At 43.7% G+C, this 22792-nt stretch overlaps 1 protein-coding gene and 2 long non-coding RNA genes across 4 annotated transcripts in view; 2 read left to right on the forward strand and 1 right to left on the reverse strand.

Moving 5' to 3' along the window:
- The window catches only part of tmem11 (transmembrane protein 11), a 3694-nt gene extending 1850 nt beyond the window's left edge, over window positions 1–1844 (forward strand). For both annotated transcript variants that reach the window (XM_082529523.1, XM_082529522.1), the window contains exon 2: window positions 664–1844. In XM_082529523.1, coding sequence (XP_082385649.1) covers window positions 671–1180 — 510 coding nt within the window. In that variant the 5' untranslated portion in view covers window positions 664–670 and the 3' untranslated portion in view covers window positions 1181–1844. The remainder of the gene's footprint in view (window positions 1–663) is intronic.
- A 10871-nt stretch (window positions 1845–12715) lies between these two features.
- On the forward strand, window positions 12716–15948 carry LOC309705543. Its single transcript, XR_014276572.1, has 2 exons — window positions 12716–13993; window positions 15302–15948. It is a non-coding gene; the product is annotated as an uncharacterized lncRNA (long non-coding RNA).
- On the reverse strand, window positions 12860–21328 carry LOC309705544. The gene is made up of 2 exons (XR_014276573.1): window positions 20740–21328; window positions 12860–20082 (listed from the first exon to the last, which is right to left on the reverse strand). It is a non-coding gene; the product is annotated as an uncharacterized lncRNA (long non-coding RNA).
- Window positions 21329–22792: the final 1464 nt, after the last annotated feature.

Below are 22792 nucleotides of genomic sequence, written 5' to 3' on the forward strand. Positions count from 1 at the left end.
GCCAACACCTTCTGTGCAGTTGTGTCCTGGAGTTTTCGATGCAAAGGCAGCCATGATAGAAACAAATAACGTTCTGAGACTTCTTTTCCTCCTTTGCTGTGGTCAGTTGATTTCAAAGGCAATTATATTGGTCCCGAAAGGTTTTTTCTGTATGTTCTCTCAGCAATCTCCCTCCAGGAATTTGCCTGCCACCTTTGTGTGCTTATATTGAGGCTTCTGATTATTAGTCCTGCAAAGATGCATTCAGTTACTGAGCTGGAAAAGCACTGAATGAATCAACCATACTTGATGGAGCAGTCAGAACAGTTGCGGGCTGTATAGACATGACCATGCTTACACTCCTGTTATCGACTTAAAACGGTGTTAATTCAATTCAATTTTATTTATATAGCGCCAAATCACAACAAAAGTCGCCTCAAGGCGCTTCATAGATACAGAGAAAAACCCAACAATCATATGACCCACCTGTTAGAAGTGGGTGAATGAGCCTCTGGCTATTGGTTAGAGAAATATCCTTCCCTTTTATGTTTGTTAGATGGTGATAGAGTGGACATTTCAGCAGGCAGGAAAAGGGGAAATACAGTCTTTGCTTAATTAAAGTGTGTTTATGGTCATCTGTTCTTACACTCACTGTTGCCTGCCTGTTCCTGTGTTTCTGCACAGGGGTGTGATGGCGGCGTCAGACTGCTACATCGTGCACGAGATCTACAATGGGGAGAATGCACAGGACCAGTTTGAGTATGAGCTGGAGCAGGCGCTGGAGGCCCAGTATAAATACATTGTTATCGAGCCCACGCGGATCGGAGACGAGACGGCCCGTTGGATTACTGTTGGCAACTGCCTGCACAAGACAGCCGTGTTGTCAGGTGCTGCGTGCCTCCTGACGCCACTTTCGCTGCCTGTCGAGTACTTGCGCTATGTGGCGTTGCCCGCTGGCGCCCTCAGCGTGGCCTGTGCCGCCCTCTATGGGATTTCGTGGCAGTTTGACCCCTGCTGCAAGTACCAGGTGGAATATGACAGCCAAAAACTCTCGCGGCTGCCCCTGCATACACTGACCTCCTCAACGCCCGTGGTATTGGTACGCAGGGATGACATCCACAGAAAGAGACTCCATAATACGATAGCACTGGCTGCCCTGGCGTATTGCGCCAAGAAGATCTACGAACTCTATGTGGTATGAGTGCACTCTGAAGAGGATTTAAGAACCAACAGAAAAAAAAGGAAAACCGAGAAAAAAAAAACAAAAAAAAAACAGAACCTACCCACCCCCCATGTAAGGAAAAAGAAGTCACAATCAAGTTCAGCAGTCAGCTCCACGTGTGGTGGGTGCCTCTTTTTTGAACTTTGATCAGAGGGATATAGTTAAAACTAGAAGGAATTGTTTTTTTTTCCCCTTTTACATTTCCTTTACTTCTATGTGACAACAACTGCACACTTATCTCTGTAGTACACTCTCACCCTCTCCCCCACTTTCTCCATCCTTGACACACAACAAGTTAGCGCACAAGGGTATGGCAGCAGTTCCTCCGGACAGAGGTGTATTGGAATGACAATGGACAGACATGTTTTGTGTACCAAGTTCTTTCCCTGTTTTCCTCGTAGTTTTACTGTACCCCTTTCTTGCTGATCAGTACATCACCATTTCATTAAACATTAGGATATTTCAAACTCACTTTTCTGTATTTTGCTTTTTACATTAAATGGATTCAACACGATGTCTGGGAAGGAGCAAGTAGATCCAACTTCTTTGAGATTGTGTCTTGTTCATGTTTGATTTGAACGAGTGCAAGTAAGGTCTTATCATATTAATAATGGGGATCAATATCTTTTTTTTTTCTTCTTTTTTTTTTTTTTTTTTAAACAAAAACCCATGCACACTAACTATGTACACTACTGGTCAAAAATTTTAGAACACCTTTTCCTGTTTTTATTGAAATTCAGGCAGTATAATGTGTCATTGTACTCTTGAATGAAAACAAATAAACAACTGAAGTTTTATTTTTTTTTTAAAGAAAATATCGGAAATCATTTATAAATCAAAATGTTTCCTAAACCTTTGATTCATCAAAGCATCCACCTCTGGCAGATATAACAGCTTGTGGCAGTTTCCTCTACAATGGAAATCAAATATTCTTCCCAACCCTGTTTTAGAAGTTCCCACAAATGTGTGGCATTTACGTGTTGCTTTCCTTTTATTCTTCTGACCAGTTAACTTAAAACAAACCAGCAACTAGGGATGGGTATTGATAAGATTTTCACGATTCCGATTCCATTTTCGATTCTGTTTAACAATTCGATTCTTTATCGATTCTCTTATCGATTCTTTATAAGAAAGGAGAACACTAAGTTCGATTAGCTTGGAACTTCGTTTTATATCTTCTCTTTGAACAAAATAGAAATTTAAGAGTAACATGGCCTTACAAACCCAACAGTGAGATCTTAAGAGATCCAGCCTACGGCTCTTTAATGGGTGTCACAGGGTCCCCAGGAAAAAAAAATTGTAAATGTAAAATAATAAAATAAATATTCTTCTGTAGCAATAACAAAGTATAACAAATTATTCAGTAGCAATTATACAAGAATATCCAGTAATGTCCCTGCCTACAATTAAACACATTCACTTACCTAAAATCGGGGGCATCTGCTGTGGCAAATGGGTTCAAGCCTTTTACCACAAACCGAGTCACTGCTCGGTGACATTTGTCTATCCTGGCCTGAAAGGAGACGCTACCGGTAGACTGCAGCGAGAACTGCCAGCATCTGAGCCAGCCAGACTCTGTCTGTCTCTCTCATCATGGTCACCTAAATGCACAGTAATGGCAGGTTTTGTAATAAGGCAGATCGCGCTAACATAATATGCACTGTTAGTTGATTATTTACCTGCCGCATTAACGGGAGAGGACGTGCAAACGTTACCGCTGCTGCTGGGTTGAGATTCACGAGTCCGGAGCGGAATTAAAAACACGACATTCATTTAAGGTTATCACGTGTTTTCTGAGCAAATGCTTTTGCATATTGTGTTTCTTCCCTTAAATGAAGTATCTACTTTGCAAGTATTGCAAGTTGCCCTGTTGTCATCCGTTCCAGTAAAGTGTAACCAAACTTTTGAGCGTTTGAGCCGCTTACGCGCCGTGTTTCCTGCCAGGTAAATGACGCCCCGCAACGTGGTGACGTCATTCGGGGCGACTGGAATCGATAAGGGAATCGTTTGCAAAAATGGCAAACAATTCCAAGGAATTGAAACAGTGGGAACCGGTTCTCAACAAGAACCTGTTTTCGATACCCATCCCTACCAGCAACCCTATTTTTTTTCTTCTTTTTTTTTCTTTTTCAAGCTTACCATCTTGTTCTGTTTTTTTCCTAAGGTAAGTCTGCCATACCTTGGACGTATGTTTTGAGTCATTATCTTGCTGTTGGATAAACCCCTGACTTGGTACATACCAAGATTCTGCATGTTGATGCAGAATCTCGTTGTAGCTGTTGGTTCTGTACTAGTCTCAATCTGTACTAGTCATTCACCCTGGATCCAACAAAACAGCCCCAGAACATCACACTTCCTCTGCCATGTTTGACATTTGATGTCACAGACTGAGGAACCTCCTTTTCGCCTTCTCAATGGCATACAAAAATCCTGAATGATGAACGGAAGATTTCAAATTTTGAAAGTCTTCAGTGGTCCATTGGTGGTGTTTCATGGCCCAGGGAAGGCTTTTTTTTTTTTTTTTCTTATTCTCACGTCAAAGCTATGGCTGCCTTGCTGCAACTTGATCTGTCAGTCCTGTATCTCAAAGTCTGCTTTTTGCAGTTGAAACTGAGACTTGCTTACTATTAAGCTGTGGTCCCGTGAGCCACCTATCACTCTAGCTGTTGAGTCTATCTTGCCTTCTGATTTTGTTGTGGCTTTGGGTTCTGCAGACCTCTTCCTGTCAGATTCCCTCAGTGCCTTTTGATAGTAAAAGAGACTGTAATCCCTGATACATTGCCTTTCTTCACAATTTCTCTGAAGGAAAAACCTACACTTTTATGTTATGATGGTTTGTCTCTTCTATTGTTAATTGCCTTTTTCCTCACTATTTTTCTGGTCAAAAAGTTACTTTCTTTAATACAATACTGTTTGAACAATGCTCACAAGTGTATGATGCCACAGTGTGTTCCAACACTATATTTTTGTAGACTCGGGAGGTTGTCAGTAATCAAGAAAAAGTTGGGACACCTGTAGGAACCAACTTTCAAGTCTTGATCAACTTCGATTGCTGCAGAACCTCTCGCAGGTCACCATTTACCTTTATACCATTTCAAGCTATTCATGTGGACTTGAACTGCTTGAATTTCAGTTAATAAACTAGAAGAACTGGGGTATTATAAAACTTTTGACCAGTAGTGTCTACATTAAATAATTAAAAGACAAAATTGCTGTGCTTGAGAGCCACCATCTACCGGAACCAAATTCCCTGTATGTGTCTGCACATATACTTGGCCAATAAACACGATTCTGATTCTGATTCTGAAATTAAGACTGTTTGAGTCAACAGATAAAATGAAGCCAAGTTTATGTGTGTTGTCACGGTTTGGGTTCCTTAGAAATACCGATCCCTGTAAATCAATACAAAGTTTTTGTGAGTGATCACCCTACTGTCCTACTGATGAAAGATTTCCAGTTTCCAAATAACGTCAGGAGGATGGAAATGATCGTATGTTCCTTTTGCAGTCACCACCTTTCAACCCATTTCAACAATGTGTGTGACATTTTGGACGGACACAGAACTGACACACCAGAAAGTCATATAATGGAACTTTTTGTTTTGGAAACAGTTAATGTTGCAAACATTAACTCTAAAGGTATTCCCACCTGTAGAGTTTCAGAGAGCTTGAGACTCAAGTATAAGGTGGATTGAGGCTCCTCTGGTGGCACATGGTGGCCCAACACCTTAATAAGTGACACTTAATAAAGTAGCTTGCTGTGTGCATTTTTTTAAAAAAATTTTTAAATTTGCCATCTGTCTATTTATCCTATAATAAAAATAAATAATAACATGAAGTGAAGCAGAAATTGTAACTGTATAAGGCAAATGCAGTTAAATATTAAGTGATAGTTTGTTAAAGGAGATTTTGTGTTAAACTGTTTAATAATAATAATGTACCTGTGTTCTTAAATTTTCTGGAGACAAAAGTAAATTTGGAAGCTTTTCAGAATATAAATTTCTTTAGTTTGTTTCTAATATTGATCTGATAACATAACACGGTTGCTGAATATTTGTTGGTTCCACTCCATCAAAAGAATCTCCTGCTCCACCATATCTCAAATGTGCTCTATTGGATTGAGATCTAGTCACTGAAGAGGTCATTTGAGAACAAATAACTTATTCTCATGTTTAAGAAACCAGTTTGAGATGATTTGATTTGAGCTTTGTGAAATGAACTGTTAGTCGTGCTGGAAGCAGCCATCAGAAAATGAAAAAACTTCAAGGGATGGACATGCTCAACAGCAGGTAAGCTGTGGCATTTAGATAATGCTCACTTGGTACTAAGAAAACCTCAAAGTGTGTCCAAAAAAATAACTCTCACACCATTACACCACCAGCAGCAGGCTGAATTGTTAATATAGGGCATGATGAATCCATGATTTATAGCATCAACATTTCTCCAATCTGTTGTCCAGTTTATTGGACCTGTGTGAACTTTAGCCTCAGTTTTCTGTTCTTAGCGGACCAGAGTGGTCTTCTGCTGCTGTAATGCATCTGCTTCAAGTTTCAACATGTTGTCAGAGATGCTCTTCTGCATAGCTTGGTTGTAACAAGTGGTTATTTCAGTTACTGATGCCCTCCTATCAGAATGGCCATTCTATGACCACAACAAGCCATTTCTCCTTTTCAGACTGTTCTCTGTAAACCCTAGAGATGGTTATGTGGAATAATCTACATAGATCAGCAGTTTCTGAAATACTCAGACCATCTGGAACCAACAGTTATGCCACATTCAGAGTAAGTAAATCACCTTTCTCCCCCATTCTGATGCTCAGTTTGAACTTCAACAGGTTGTGTTGAGCACGTCTCCATCCCTTAAGTTGCTGCCATGTCTTTGGATATTAAATATTTGCGTTAATGAGCAGTTACACTGGTGTACCTAAGGAAGTTATCCTAAAATTGCTTGTTTTTCCAAATGTCAGGATGGTGCTTTGCTAAATTGTGTTCTTTTTGTTTTTGTTTTGTTTTTTAAGTGTTGTACAGAGTGGATGAAAATGCCTCAGACAACTGAGACCTAAATGCTTGGAAGGTCAGGGAGAGTCAGTTAGCAAGGTTTTTATTCATACAGACTTTTCAAACTCAGCCTTGATGTGTTTTCGCTCTTGGGTCTGGAAAAACAATAACCATTTCCAAATCATAGCCCTTAACCTGCTCAGCTTGAACCTAAATTTCTATAACTTGTTGGAAGGGCAAGAAATGAAATGAGGAGACAGCAGGCAAGTGGTCTGAGATAACCTCATTAGTTTGCAGGTTTGTGACCAGAGCAGGCTAATTATTTGTCAGCTGACCTGATACTGGTACCAGCTGCTTCCAACAGCAGTTTGCATACTTAAGATGTCTGTGAAGGTTCTCAATCAGGTCATCGTAGTCTAAGGAGCTTGGAAAGAAAAGCATCTGGACTTCTTTAAGTTGCTTGAAGATGTTTCACCTCTCATCCGAGAAATGTCTTCAGTTCTAGGGTCAAATGGTGGAGAGTCCCAGATTTAAACCCTGTGGGATCGTCCCCCCCAAGAGGGACAATGGACCCCCTAATGATCCTCTACCTGATCACATGAGCCAAGTCTAAAGGGGAAAAAAGTTTAGTAACAATATAAACTGATAACACACTTGAAGGTGCAGACAGGTTAAGAAGCAGTTTTTCAGTCAAAGATTTTCTACATTTATTGGGGTTACTTGACGCACCCAGCACCCATGGGAAAAGATTTAAACAGCGAATACTGAGATGAAAAAAACTGAAAAACTGAGATGTTCAGAGGTCTTGCTTCATGGTATCGAACAGCCCACACAAAACAGATTCTTTATGATTTAATTTAAGTGCTGATGTAAACCACAATGTTCAGCAAACATCTATCAGGTCATTGGACTGTATTTTTTTAAAGCTTAAGTATGCGCACATGGGATATATTAAAAACTGACAAGCCGTTTGAACACATGATGTGAAATCACTTAATTAACCTGCTGGATTTGCCAAAAGTTAAAATATTTATACTACTTTGGCACATTGCTCTTAACTTATTAAGGTGGCTATTAGTGAGGGTCATGATAATCAATTCAATTGAGCAGAAGTGACATTCTTACTTCGATTCGTCCAAATTCATGTGAGTTCCAGTCTGTTCAGCCTGTTTCTGTGTAGCACCAAGCAGTAGACCTAAACCTGGATGTGCTTCTGGGTTCTGCCTCTAATGAAAACGGATGAGTGTAAAATGCAACCATTGTTTGTAGTTTGCTGCCACCTACTGAGTGAAAAAAGAACTGAAGTTGTAAAAAGTCAGTATTCCTAATGATAGGCTTCGTTTTGTTTCAGTTTCAGTTCACTATACAGCTCATCAAACTGTTTTCCCTTTACGTTTTGATATAATAGCTTTTTAGTACTACTGAGACACATACTGCCTTTTTCTTCCGTTAGAGTAATATTTTCTTGAGCTGTGTAACTGGATTTGTTCAAACATAGAGGTAGTTTGGATTCACTGACACAGGAGCCATACGCCCTTTCTGCAGTTTCTATGCTTCCTTAGCTCGTTTATGTCGCCATTGTTAATCCTGTCCTGTGCAAAGAAAAGCCCAAGCTACACTTGTCTGACTGACAGAAGGTTCAAGAGAAGGACATTTGCTCTCAACTCTTTCCCTGTTGAAATGTTATTCCAAGCAAGTGAGTTTCCTACAGGGTATGGAGGGTTAGTATGTGTTAATGATTTCAGTGTCATGCAGGGGAAAGTAGCATTCAGTGGAAGCTTCTCGGTGATTGTTTTAAATCCAAATATGACCCTTATTTGTGGCGCATGTTAGCATACAGTCAGCTCAGGAGTTAGTATCAGTCATGTGGTTGTCACGAGGTTGCGCACAGCATCACCGGCAAGAGGGCTTGGTTTGAGAGGTTTTTGGCATCTGTGATGTGATTTACAACCATCCACCCATGTACAGTAAGACTGTTAAACAAAAGATTCGAACATCAACTCTGCCTTTCCTCCGCCTCTGCGCGACACCTAACGCGGGCGGGGTGCGCCCTGTTTTCTTTCTTTGAATACACTTTATTGACAAAGCACAAAATACAGATATACAAATACAAAATAGCAAACACAATTTCAGGGGGTTTGTATAAAAAAAACCCCAAAATAGACAGTCTATTAAAGAATCACATGATATTGAACAGGGAACATTAGTTTATGGTTTTGACAGCGTTTAGATTTTGAGAATGTTGTATGGTTTTAACATATTGTTTGGTTTCATTTAAAAAGCACTGAAAGGATGGTTTTGCGTTAGAAAATTTCGACTTATGTGTATGAAATTTAGCCAATAATATCAATAAATTAATGAAATAAAATTCGTTTGCCCTGTGCATGGGGTACTTAAAGAAACCAAACAATATTTTCTCGTAACAAAGAGAGAACTCAGAAAAGATAAAGGAAACAACAAAAACACAAAATTCTTGCCAGAAAAGATTGGGGTGCGTGCTCTTCATTTATCCGCCTGGGCTCGGCTAGACGCGCTGCTGGTTGTAACACACGCCTTGAAAGTCTGCTGTCACACGGAAACCTGACGACAACCACACCGTAAACAACTGGCAGTAACGTTTTTCTTACCGGAAGTCCGGTGACAGTCAAAAGGTAAGATCTCACCTAAACAAATTGTATTTTATTGTAAGATTTAGCCAAATTTTTACTAGAAGAATTAAACTTCCCACATCAAATTTTCAAGTTTGCAAAACTAAAAATCTCAAGGTCTATAGGCACCAAAAATAGAACTATATTATATGTTAAATGGTTCAATCCGAATTAGCAGAGCAGAGCCATCGTGGCTACTGTTCGTTCTTACAGTATCACTCAGCTTCTCAATTTGTATGAGCCAGAAGCTGCTCAAAACTGCTGTGACTGTATTTTAACTTGAACACATTCCCGATCAGATTCTCTTTTATTTCTGCTTTACTATGTTTTTCGTGTTCCTGTTGATTAAGCTTGTTTGAGGAGAGTTTGTCTGTACTTGTAAAAGTGACTTTCAAAAGATTGTAAGCAATAGAAATGGTGACTTCCAGAATTATCTTTGTACTCTTAAAGCTGATAATGCTAATGAACTGTATTTAAAAGCGATGCTACAATCAAAATGCTAATTATATTTAACCGTGTGTTTTATTTATATTATGTTTTGACTACTGAATTAATAGAAAAGATCTAATTCATGATGTAAAAATTGGAATTCTCTTTCTTTTAAATAAAAAAACCCCCATAAAAACCCAAAACATCCTACTTGTGTGGCTGTTATGTTTGTGTAGCTCAGATATTGATCATCACAGCAGATAAAGATGAAGGATTTGCTTCTGTCTGTTTTCTTTTTGTTCCACGGATGATTTTCTTGTTAAGGATGATTCTCCAGTAACAGTTTTACTTCTTGCATGTCACAGGCACTGGTCCATTTTAGTTCTTTTCAGCTAAGATGAGATATAAGTTCAGGATCAAAAACAAGTCAGAAAAGGAAGATTAACATCAACATTTTAAACCTCGTGGCTTTATTCCTTTGCGTCTTTCTTGTTAATCTAATTACAAGATACAGTTCCCACATAGTCCACCAGAGGGCGACCACCTGCATTCTGTGAACCAGCAGTGCAGTAGTTAAGGACTCATATTGAATTGTACTAAGCTGATCTAACAGCTGCTTTTGGAAACTTGAAGGATGCACAGATCTGGCAAACAAAGACAGTAATGGAAAAAAATACACCTATTCATGTACGGAGAAGCACCTGGTAGCGTTCTGTGATTGGTGGAGGAATTCTGAAAGGAAGTTAGGTGTGTGGGGACAGAAGCTGAGAAGAAGAGCGGTATTACCTGATCCGTACAGATTAATAAAAAGCCTCTCATCTGCTTGACGACAGTGATTTATTCACACGTTCCTTAAAACCAGGTAACTGGGATGCTATATAACAGTATCAAGAGCTCAGTAGCTTTAGGTCATGGAGCATGTCCGATATTTGAAATCAAAAAGGGGATAAGACAAGGATGTGCTGTTTGTCTGGGCTCATCTATGGTAAATTGTCCAGTTCTCATATAGCGCTTTTTGTTTTTTACTGTATCTGAGCACTCAAAGCACTTTATACAACTAACAAGTTATTTTGGTGTCATGGTGTTTTAAAGCTTAAATGGGTAAAGTCCTTTCCTTATAGCAAACAGTCATTCTGGTTCATTATGCCTCATGTAATATTTTTAAATTCTGGAGGAATAGACTTTTAAGTACGCTTTGACTTTGAATCTCATAGATTGCCAACCACTTTCTCTGACTTTCATCAACAGGTTCTTGTCTACTGGAAATTAATTTATAGGCACAATTTCACACCACATAATGCAGCAGTAACAAAATATTTGTATTTCGTCACTTCCCACCTCTGTACTTAAGAGAATCAAGTACAGAGCAGGCTCTTCTGTGTTTTCATGGCAGCATGGAAAACACTTCAAATCAAATCAAATCACTTTTATTGTCACATCACATGTGCAGGTACATTGGTACAGCACATGTGAGTGAAATTCTTGTGTGCGAGCTTCACAAGCAACAGAGTTGTGCAAAATACAATAATGTAAACAAGCAAAATACAAGAATGGCTACATTTGAAACTAATAAATATATGTACAATATATAATAGTATATGCATTTCTGGATGTGTATACGAAATATTTTTCTACGTGTGTGTGTGTACACATATTTTACAAATTAAATAGAGTCAACAATAAATAAAATATATAAAAATATACAGAGTTGAGACATGTGCAAAACAGTGGCATTACTGTACAGTATGGAGTGCATAATGTTAAAGTTCCAGTAGTGAAGGTGAGGTGTCTATGACGTGTTCAGCAGTCTGATGGCCTGGTGGAAGAAGCTGTCTCTCAGTCTGCTGGTACGGGACCGGATGCTGCAGAACCTCCTTCCTGATGGAAGCAGTCTGAACAGTTTATGGCTGGGGTGACTGGAGTCCTTGATGATCCTCCCCGCTTTCCTCAGGCACCGCTTCCTGTAGATGTCTTGGAGGGAGGGAAGCTCACCTCCAATTATCCGTTCAGAGCACCGCACTACTCGCTGGAGAGCTTTGCAGTTGTAGGCGGTGCTGTTGCCATACCAGGTGGTGATGCATCCAGTGAGGATGCTCTCAATGGCACAGTGATAGAAGGTCCTGAGGATGCGGGGGCTCATGCCGAATCTTTTCAGTCTCCTGAGAAAGAAGAGGCGCTGCTGCGCCTTCTTCACTGTTTTGTTTGTGTGTACTGACCACGTAAGATCCTCAGCCAGATGTACACCAAGGAACCGGAAGCTGCTCACTCTCTCCACAGCAGCGCCGTTGATGGTGATGGGGGTGTGTACTTCTCTGCACCTCCAGAAGTCCACTATCAGCTCCTTTGTCTTTGCGACGTTGAGGGTGAGATGGTTGTCTTGACACCAGTGGGTCAGGGCGCTGACCTCCTCCCTGTAAGCCGTCTCATCACCATTGGTGATAAGACCCACCACTGTAGTGTCGTCCGCAAACTTCACAATGATGTTGGAGTTGTTAGTGGCTGTGCAGTCGTAGGTGTAGAGTGAGTATAGGAGAGGGCTCAGTACACACCCCTGTGGGGCACCAGTGTTCAGTGTGATGGGGGATGAGGTGATGCTGCCCATTCTGACCACTTGGCGTCTGTCAGACAGGAAGCTAAGGATCCAGCTGCAGAGGGAGCTGCTCAGTCCTAGATCCTGCAGTTTCCTGTCCAGCTTCGAGGGAACGATGGTATTGAATGCTGAGCTGTAATCTACAAACTGCATTCTCACATACGTGTCTCTCTTCTCCAGGTGTGACAGGGCAGTGTGTAGTGTCAAGGCTATGGCATCATCAGTGGACCTGTTGTGGCGGTATGCGAACTGTAGAGGGTCCAGTGAGTCGGGTAGTGCAGAGCAGATGAAGTCCCTGACCAGCTTCTCGAAGCATTTGCTTACGATGGGGGTCAGGGCTACAGGTCGCCAGTCGTTCAATGAGGAGATGGTGGAGGATTTGGGTACAGGGACGATGGTGGCCATTTTGAAGCAGGCTGGGACTACAGACAGAGAGAGGGAAAGGTTGAAGATGTGCGTGAACACTGCAGCCAGCTGAGCCGCGCATGACTTGAGGACGCGGCCAGGAATCCCGTCCGGACCAGTAGCTTTGCGTGCGTTCACCTTCCTGAAGCACTTCCGCACATCCTCCTCAGACACAGTGTGCGCACTGACGTCATCCGCGGTGCGCACACTGTCCGGTCTCATGGTGTTCGCTGTGTCGAATCTAGCGTAGAATACGTTTAGATCCTCACACAGAGAGGCCGTGGTCTGCGGTGTGCTGGTTTTCCCTCTAAAGTCTGTGATCGTGTTTAGTCCCTGCCACATACTCCGAGGGTTGTCGAACTGTTGCTCCACCCTGTCCCTGTACTCACGTTTGGCTGCTTTGATCGTCTTCCGGAGTTGGTAATGTGCGTGTTTGTAGTCTGAAGGATATAAAAAAAAACAACAACAGCAATAGAATAATATTAAACACAAAGTGAACCCGTCTTCCTTCATTAAATAGGTTCTTTTAGATGTTAAGGAGGAATTGACTTAACCAGGCTGGCGGAGAATGAAGACAACCGGACACCTGCTGCAGATGGGGAATCAGTGAACTTTTATTGAGACAGAGACAAACTCTCAACGCAGCTCACATCAAGAGATTCCTGATATTTGCTGTGAGGATGAGTATATATTCTCTAAAACTTACAGGAGGGGGTTGTGAGGAAAGTGCTGCATTAGCAGAAAAACAACTCCATAAAAGGAAATCGGCCTTGGGTGTTCTAGTCTCTTCGCTTGCAGATATCTTTCACCTGCAGGCTGAGGCGATCGCTTCTTATCGCTCTCAAGGCCAAAGTCGTGAGCACATTTTTATTACACAGTTGCACAGTAACTTTAAAGCTGAACAATATTTAAAGCTGAATAATGTTTAAAGCTGAACAATATTTAAAGCTGAATAATGTTTGATCAGATTATATTTTCTTCAAATCCCCCTTTTGACCCATCTTAAATGGGTCAACACACAAAAATAAGTAACATTCAAAGGAACACAGAGACGTGTCGAAGCCTGGCTCGAAAAACTCCTCGGGTCTTATCATTTGTCTTTATCTGTCATTGCAGATGAGGAGAAAAGAGTCCAGGCACCACCCTGCCCAGGGGTCGGCTGCAAGCAGTCTCGGTTCCCGACGAAAGCAGTAACAGCTGTCCTGCACACACGGATACAACGAGTTAGTGCAACCAGGGTAGTGACACAAAATTAACAGTTCCTGTAACTCAGTAACTAAAAAACATAAGTAATGATAAAAATGTGGAGAGTACAGAGTATACTATAATAATGAGAGATATAAACGTGAAAATGTGAAAGAATAAATCAACCGTAAAATAAACTCAGAACGGTAACTGCTAAGGACATTCAAAAGTGAACATGGTAAAACGTGAGGAAGGGGTGTGGAAAAAAAAAAAACAATTGATATCCAGTGGTGGGAGTACACATTCGCTCAGGCTTAAGTCCGGAGACCCTGAGAACATCGCTTAACCCTCACAACCCGACCAGACACAGTTCAACCAGATATATCCTTCAAGAGGAAGTGGATGAGGGAAACAATTAATAACAAGCCTAATACAAAACACCACAGAGAAACAACCATTCTAGAAGCATTTAAACAAGAGAAAGACGATAATGTTCGTCACCCTCACGATCAGAGTTTTCATCATCCGTTGGCGAGGAGGTGGGAAGTTGACTAGCCAATAAAGGCATTTGCCGGGCGAGATCCTTATCCTCAGGAGTGAGAGCTGTAACAATCAGTCTCTGGAAGAGGGATCGAATGCATGGAATACAACAGCAACCGCAGGTGACTAGGATAGCAACAAAAACTGAGATGGAAACTAGGATGGAAGCTACAAGGGCCTTATATTTGCCAAACATGTTAAGCCAAGAGTCCCACATGGCAGTATCAACGCCCGAGTGTTCCTTCATTTTAACAGTAAGAGCTGTGAGACCAGTAATAGCTTTAGTGAGGGAACCATCAGGAGCTGTGTTATTGGGGATATAGGTACAGCACTCCTGACCAAAAAGGCTGCAGACTCCGCCTTTTTCTGCGAGGAGAAAATCCGTTGCGACCCTGTTTTGGAAAGCCATTAGGGAAGTGGCAGATAACTGTGCATGCACAGCTTCAAAACCATCTCGAGTGTAATTAGCCAACAGTTGCACATTAAAGTGAATGTAGTTAATTCTGTCTACATTCGCATTTATTTCAACCATCCAAAGTATCGAGGCCCATCCTGCTTTAACCTGGTCTCGCAGTTTATATTCATCGGGGACCCCACGGGGTATACCTACAGCATCAATATAGGTTGGATTATGAGCTGAACCTGGGATTAGAGAACGTTTAGAGCGGCGTTCAGAGGAGGATGGGAGGCCAACTTCGTGTACTTCTATAGAGAGATCTACTGGAGTGACTGAAACAGGTAAAATAAGAGTTATGAGAGCGCAAAGACCTGACGCATCCCGAGGGAAACCATCATATAACTTGTTATTGCCACACCACCACCACAAATCAGCCCTAGCCGTAGGTCGGAAGTTTGGTTTCATAACCGTCATCTCAGTGCACCAAGAAGAGTTCAAGCTACCTAGTTTTACTGCATTGCCAGTCAGGTTAATACAAGTGAAATTGTTCACAGCTACATCTGAAGAAAAGAAAGGTGGTTTATTAGAGACCGAGCGTTGAGTTTTAGGAAAGTGGTTTTCCAGATATGAGCAATGACCTCGTTTTGTATTGTTCATAAGATGCAGGAGGCATGCACTATTGACTGGCGCCGGTACAACTCGTAAAGTGGGGCGTGCTCCCATACAAACTATGCAGTCGGAAGCCGTCGTGTCAGCAGCTTGTTCAGCTAGTAGTAACCAGTTATTTGTTGCTCCAGAAATACCGGTTAGAATTTGGAAGAGGTCATCTTTAGACATTTTATTTGTGTCTACAATGCGTATTCGGCCGTTTCTCCCCCCGTTTGTATATGTCACCGGAGGGCCATTAAAGGTGGGGTTATCATCTTTAACTACAGAGCTTGGAGCTGCACCAACGCTAGGGCATATTTCCATTTGCCAATACAGGGCGGTGCGATCAGTCCAAGGGGCAAGTATAAATTGTTGACAGGAGGTCAAGGCCAGATCCTTTAGGGTAAAAATTAAGCCTGAAAGATCCGGTTTTTTTGCTATTCTGAGCATATTTTGGTTTCTCCAGTGCAAAGCCTGACCCCTAGAGTGCTTGGACCAATCGAGGTCCGTTTCTGACACTAAACTGGACCACTTCCACTGATGCCAACCTCCCAGGGTTATATACCACACTGAGGAGGAGAGATGTACTGCAAGGTTAAAAAGATCCCCCCCTTGGTCTTTGGTGACGGGAGTGACTGGGAAGCTAGCGAAATCTATTTCGACTACCCAACTTTTATTGTTGGGGACACAGAGAGTAATCATTCTAGTCGTACTTGGGGTGCAGGAGGTAACCGTGTGTCGTTTCTTTCTAAATGGAGCGGGCGTGGGCAAAACTGGAGAGGAAGTGGTGGGCAAGCCCCTAGGGGCTACATTTGTCAGATTGGGACTGTCAGAAGGGGGCGAAGCTTTTGAACTTGAAGGTGTCAGAAGTGTCGGGGGCCCTTCACAGATCAGGATTATGCCAATGGGAATGAGACCCAGGGCCAGGAAGCAAACAAAGACGCAACATCTTTGCCTGCCTGTCATTTCAGGGGGAAAGGGCCAAGACATGTTTACTTAGCTTGGATGTCGTCTAATAGAGGATGATGGGGCACAGAAAGGTGGTCCAGTTCCCCCCACCTCGCCAAGGGCGTGTTCTAGGAGTTAAAGAGCAACAAAAAGTATCAGTGACACAACTTTAAATGAGCTTTCAGCGGTTAAAACTATTGCAATGTAAAATGTAAATCTTAAAAACTCAAGCCAATATAAAAGCAAAGTCATAAAAGATGTTAAAAAATAAAAAATGTTTAGTTCAGTATGAAGAACACCCCCTTTTGTAACCAGCCGGCTTGTAGGTTGAGCTTTGGCTCCCTCAAGTGGTTGGTGATGCTGTTGCAGCTCCTTCTGACAGGTCCTTCTGCACCTCTCTCAAGGTTCTTCCTGGTTCGGTGGCAGCAGCGCACTGTGTGTAATGAAACCAGGTGTCACCTTTCCCTTCGAGCCTGACAGCGTGGGAGGTCCGCTCTGTTATGCGGTAAGGGCCTGTCCAGCGAGGCTCAGCCCACTTTCTCTTTGTGACTTTCAGGAGGACGTAGTCCATTCCAGGTGTAGCCGCCTCTTTCAGCTCTTGCTGGTTTCTTTCAGCGACCTGTGAGGAATACTGGGCAACAAAACTGCGGAGCATGTTATAATATGTCCTCGGATTGAGGTCTGAATCAGCTTCCTCCGACATTAACAGGCGAGAGGAGGGGCCAGGAAAAGGCCTGCCATGCTCCAACTCAAATGGAGTGTAACCAGAGGTTTGATTTACTGAGCATCTTATGGACATTAATGCAAGAGGCAATGCCTTAACCCAATCTAATTTGGTCTGTGCACAGATTTTAGCCAATTTAGTTTTTAGAGTTTGATTCATTCTTTCCACCTTCCCCTGGGATTGGGGGTGGTAAACTGAGCCAAACTTATGTTTCAAACCTAATGCGGCTTCAACCCTCTGCAGGTCGTGGTTCCTGAAATGTGAACCATTGTCTGACCTTATGACCTCGGGAAACCCATGCTGTGGTATATAATGATTAATCAGACACTTCACCACAGTTCTACTGTTTTCACTTGCTGTCGGCCAGGCTTCTGGCCAACCTGAAAATGCATCCACAGCCACCAGCAGGTACCTGTAACTACCTACTCTGTCCACCATGTCTGTGTAATCAATGATTATTTCTTTCCCTGGGCAAAGTGGGATGGGGAAGTACCCTGCTATTGGCTTGAAGGCGGGCTTGATTCCAAATTGGTTGCACTCCTTACAGGTTTTAACCATGTATTTTGTCATGTCTTTTAGATAAGGGTGCCACCAGACGGCTAAGTTTCTCATCATTTGTGCAGGTCCGACATGCCCCACTCCATGTGCCTCTTCCATTGCTGTCTGTCTGACCCCTGGCGGTAGAATGGGCCTTCCATCTGGGCCACGCCAGACGTCTGTGTTTGTGGCCCCTCTTGTTACCCATAATGATTTTTCCTGGGGGCTGGCTTTGTCCTGTAACTCTCTGATTGTGGCTAGGCCTAGTTGTATGGGTGGTCTTTCTGGAGGGGGTGTGGCTTCTGGGTCCATTACCATAATCAGGGAGGGTAAGTAACCAGCTGTCTGCTTCGCTACTAAGTCGGCCTGTTTGTTACCTAATGCCACTAAATCCAATCCGGCACTGTGACCTTTGCATTTTACCACTGCCACCTTAACAGGTAACAACAGTGCTTCCGCTAATTCCCTCATTTCTATCTCATGTTTAATAGGCTTCCCGCTGGCTGTCAAAAAACCAGCTCTTAGCCACTGCTTGAGCTCCACATGCACTGCTCCCACAGCATAAGCTGAATCACTGTATATATTCACTTTCTGTCCCTTTCCCATCCTTAAGGCTTCAATCACCGCTCTCAGTTCAGCTCTCTGTGCAGACTGTTGTCCTGTCAACTGCTCTGCCTTCACTGTTTTCCATCTCATGTCTGTCTGTTCCACTATTGCCCATGCAGCCTTCAACATTCCACTTTCAGTTCTGAAACAACATCCATCTGTGAACCAATCTTTTTCTGCATCCATTAGAGGTTCTGCCTGCAGATCTGGCCTGATTTTCTCCTGTACCTGCACAACCTCTTCACACATATGTGGTTCCCCCGATCCCATGTGATCAGCCATGTTTATGCCTTCATGTGAGTAGGTGATGTGTGGTGCTTCCAAAATGGTACTGAGGCGTCTCTGCCTGAGTGAAGTGAGTGTGAAGGCCTGTGAGGAGACGTAGGCCACCACACTGTGTGATGTCAAAATTTTTAGTGGGTGGTTCATCACTATGTGTGCTGTTTTCTGAATGATTTTTGCAAGTCCAGAAACGTGTTGTGTGCACGGTGGGTGGCGTTTTTCAGTGTTGTCAAGCATTACGCTTACATATGTCAACACTTTTCTCTCTCCCCCTTTTTTCTGGAACAGGATACCATTGATATGGGTTCCAGTTCCAGAAACATCAAGATGAAAAGGCAAAGCATAATCTGGCACAGCAAGGTCAGAGGCGACAGAAAGCTGTTGTTTTAACTTTATAAACGCCTGTTCTGTTTCTGTAGTCCATGAGAGGGGAGCAGAGAGGTTTCTCATGCCTTGTTCATTTACCAAAGCGCGCAAAGGGGAAGTAAGGCCAACATAGTCTGGGACATAGGTCCTGCTGTAACCAGTCAGGCCCAAAAATGACAACATGTCTTTTACAGTTAGAGGTTTTGGATGGTGCAAAATGGAGTTCCTGTGTTCTGGGGACAAGGAAATACCGGACTGTGAGACCATGCGGCCTAGAAAAGAAACCTGTTTTCTTGCAATCTGTAGTTTGTTTTTGCTTACTTTAAAACCTGTGTTGGCCAGGTGTTGAAGTACCACTCTGGTGGCCTCCAAACAGATGTCAGCCGTGGGGGCAGACAGCAAAATGTCATCCACATATTGTATTAACATACAGTCAGATGGTAGTGGGCTGGTTTGTAAAAACTCTTTCAAACACTGATTAAACAGTCCTGGGGAGAGGGAAAATCCCTGTGGTAAGCGAGTGTAACGCCATTGGCGGCCTCTAAATGTAAATGAGAAAATGTCACGCAGTGACTCACGAAGTGGGAGGCAGAAAAAGGCATTAGCCAAGTCAATGCAGGTGAACCAGGCATGAGATGGTGGGAGGTTGGTCAAGGCAACATAAGGATTAGGCACAGGCAAAGTAGGAGTGCCAAGTAAGGCATTAATCCTTCTCAAATCATGTGCCATTCTGAACTTCCCCGTGCCTTTTTTCTCAACGGGTAGGATGGGCGTGTTCCACTTAGAGCAGGAGGGCTCCAGGACACCGGCAGCGACCAAACCAGAAATTGTTTCTGCAATCCCAGCCTCAGCCTCCGGTTTGTGTGGGTACTGAGGCTGCCACAAAGGGGTAGCAGATGACAGTTGAAAAGAGACTGGCTCCACATCAACTAAACCTACATCTGTGGGTCCAAGGGACCACAAACAATCTGGAAGAGAGTCGAGTAAAGGCGCAGCATCACAGTGGTCTGTGTGTTCTCTGCCATGTGACCCGCTGACAACTCCATGCTGCAGTGTTGAGGAATTAAAGCAATCATTTAAAATTTGGTATGTGTTGGTAGACGGAGAAAACAAAACCTGTGGGAGTTTTGTAGGTGTCCAGTCAGTGGCCGCAAGGGAACGTTTAACCATTCCACCCAGCTCCTTAGCCTGGTGTCCAGGATGTAAGGCCAGTGACACATGGGGAGCTGCCTCATCAGACATCATGTACCACTGTAATTGATCTGTTGTAAAAGTAACCGCTGCTGCCACACCCTCCGGTGCCGCAAAAATGCATGACATGTTCAGAGACCAAGCCCGCCCCTCACACTGCTCTTGGAACATGTGCTGGTACCAGGTGGTGTCATGCCTGTCATAAAACAGTGTAACATGAGGTGGGTCAGGGGGAGGGACATAAGGATGCAGGAGTGAGAGCCACGGCCGCCATTGCTGAAAAGCAGTCCAAACTCCTGGTTCAGCAGGTGTTTCAACTTCCAATAATGCCCAGTAGATGTCAGCAGAGTCCGCCAAACAGGAGGAGGGTTGCAGCAGAAACTGACCACCTCCCTCTGGCCCATTAGAACAGGGAAGCACAACACCAGTAGGGAGAGTCACAGTTAGGCCTTGTGAAGAGCAGAGTATTGTGGCTCCTAATTTAATCAACAAGTCTCTTCCCAGTAAATTCACAGGCGCCTGTTTTGAACAAACATAGCTGTGTAACAAAGTCTGATCTCCAACCGTTGTGGGGAGTGGCACGGTGTAAGGCAGAGTTTTAGGTTCCCCAGATATGCCCACCACTGTAATCACTGTGTCAGTAAGTCTTTCACGAGCAACATCCTTAATGGTGGAGTACGTAGCTCCAGTGTCCACTAAAAAGCTGCTTCTTCTTCTATCTACAGTTATGGACAGCATAGGGTCCGCCGTAGTCCCTTCACCGTCCTGGGCAGTCTGTGGGGTGTCCTATAGCTGGGGACCACCCTCGTAGTACTCCCACCCCATCACAGGCATCTGTGGGGCCGGGGGCACTTCAACTAAAGCACCACGAGGTCCACCTCTGTGGCCAGGATGCTGATAGGGCCCACCACGGGCTCCCCTGCCTCTTCCAGCAGCCGGGTTCAAAGGGCACGCTTTAGCCCAGTGTCCAGGTTGTCCACACCGGAAACAAACATACATCTGGCCTCCCCTACCACCTCCCATCTGACCTCTTCCCCTGAAACCACCTCTGTTTCCTCCAAATGGGGAACCTCTCTGCCCATAAGGGGCCGGGGAGTGATAAGCACCATACTGGGGGGGCTGTGGATCAGTTGGCCATGGGTTCGGATACAAATCAGGGGCAACTGGACCAGGAGGGGGAGCCGCAGCGGCCACAAGCTGCTTTTTAGGCTTGTCACCTTTTCCACCCAGGTCGTTTTTCGCTTTCTGCAGCTGAACCTTCAACAGTTGCAACTGTAAATCTTCGACGCTCTCCGCTTTATCATCAGACTTAATCTGCACTTTGTTAAGATTAAAAATCAAATGTTTCTTCCAGATTGCAAAGTCACAGTCCTGCAAATCAGGATTATCCTCCATTTTCTGGCTTACTGACTCCGGAATGCCCCTCAGCACCGCCCTTCTAAACCACATGCTCTGTGAACAAGTCCTACTGGGGTGATGACCTGTATGGTTCACCCAGTCTTCAACAGCCTGATTTAGATAATGGGTGGGATTTTGCTTTCCCTCCCATTTAAATTTCTGTAAGGTGCCTTGATTTTTGGGTGGGAATTGTTTGCGCAGGGCCGGTCCAATAAACCTCAAGGCCTGCATTAGTGGCACCTCATTCTCATGCGTGGTAGTACCCGCATTTTGTTCCAGGTCCGCTGCCTGAGATCGGGATGTGCACCTAGTTATAATAGCTCTAAAATCTCCCAGTGCGAGGTCCTGTCCAGCTGTGTATTTATCCAAACCAGCCAACCAGGCATTCCCTCCCTCCATTATGTCAGGGAGTTTGTCCACTAGGGCCTGGACATCTCCGAATGAATAAGGTTGATACACTGGTCTACGTTGCGCTTTAGTCTGGACCAGGGGAAACATGCCTGGAGGCTGAGGCACAGGGCCCTTAGATCTAGTCTGATATCCTAAACTGTGAGGGGTAGAGGGGGGTGTATTGTTAAGGTTACTGAGTTCATCATCAGTATCCTCAGTTTCTTCCCCGCCTGGTGGGGTAGCAGTGTCAGCAAAAGCGTGGGCTAAACTCATCTGTGTTTCCGGCTCCTGACGGCCCACCAAAGACATGTTAACTGTGACATTTGGTGAAGTGCCAGGCTCAGTTTTTGCAGTAGCGGTCAGATCTCCTTTAACAGCGACAGGAGTGCTGGCAAAGGGGTTGGACCGGGAAAGAGGGGCTGACGCAACACGATTATTCACCTGGACCACTGACCTATGTTCATTTAAGCAGCTGCGTAATGCTGCTTCTAGATCAGTTAATTGTTGTTCAGTGGGTTCCTGTCTGTTCATTCGAACTGCAAATGGTGCGCTCGCAAATGGGTCGGTTAGGCCCTCAGATCCGGTTCCAGAACAATGGGACATAGAGGAGGGGGCTCTACTACTGGCTGAGGATGTCGCCGACAGAGAGGAGCTTCCTGGGCAAAAATGCTTGGTATCTATGGGAGTTGGAGCTACGGGCGGTTCTTCTCCAATAGTCATTATTCCACCAGAGATATTAAGTACCGGATATATGCCTGCTGAGGGAGGAATTGAGGCAGAATTTGAGGCAGAATAGGGAGGTGGCTGAGACCTATTTTTCTTCATGTGTGGTTTTGCAGTTTCCCATAAACACACCCAGTGATTAAATTTAGCTTTGCGGCCTGCGTGCTTATCTGCTTCCTTTCTGTGTCTCACCCCGCTTATCACACCTGCACCTGCTGCTGCTGAGTTGGCTTCTTCCTCTTTCTCTTTTGCCTGCATAGCCTTATTCTGCCAAATTATTCCCCAGTTACCACTACTCCCCTCGTCCTTTCCCTTTTCTTTCATTAACCTTTCAGCTGTTTTCCTCAATGACTCTTTCTGCTTTTTTGCTTCTTTAGGCTGGTGTGTGGAGTTGATGACTGTCTCAACACATGTTAATTGTTCTCCCAATGTGCTAAGCATAACACCGGGACCCCAACCATCATCATTAGTTTCTCGATCTAATTCTCCATCCATTTTACTGTCAATGGAGGAGTATTCTTTTATTGATTTTAAAGGAGAATTTGGGCCAGCTGGGTTTCTGCCTCTGTTAGGCACTAATCAGCTGGG

This window comes from Aulonocara stuartgranti (assembly GCF_965226115.1).
Source record: "Aulonocara stuartgranti genome assembly, chromosome: 4".
NCBI lineage: Eukaryota > Metazoa > Chordata > Actinopteri > Cichliformes > Cichlidae > Aulonocara > Aulonocara stuartgranti.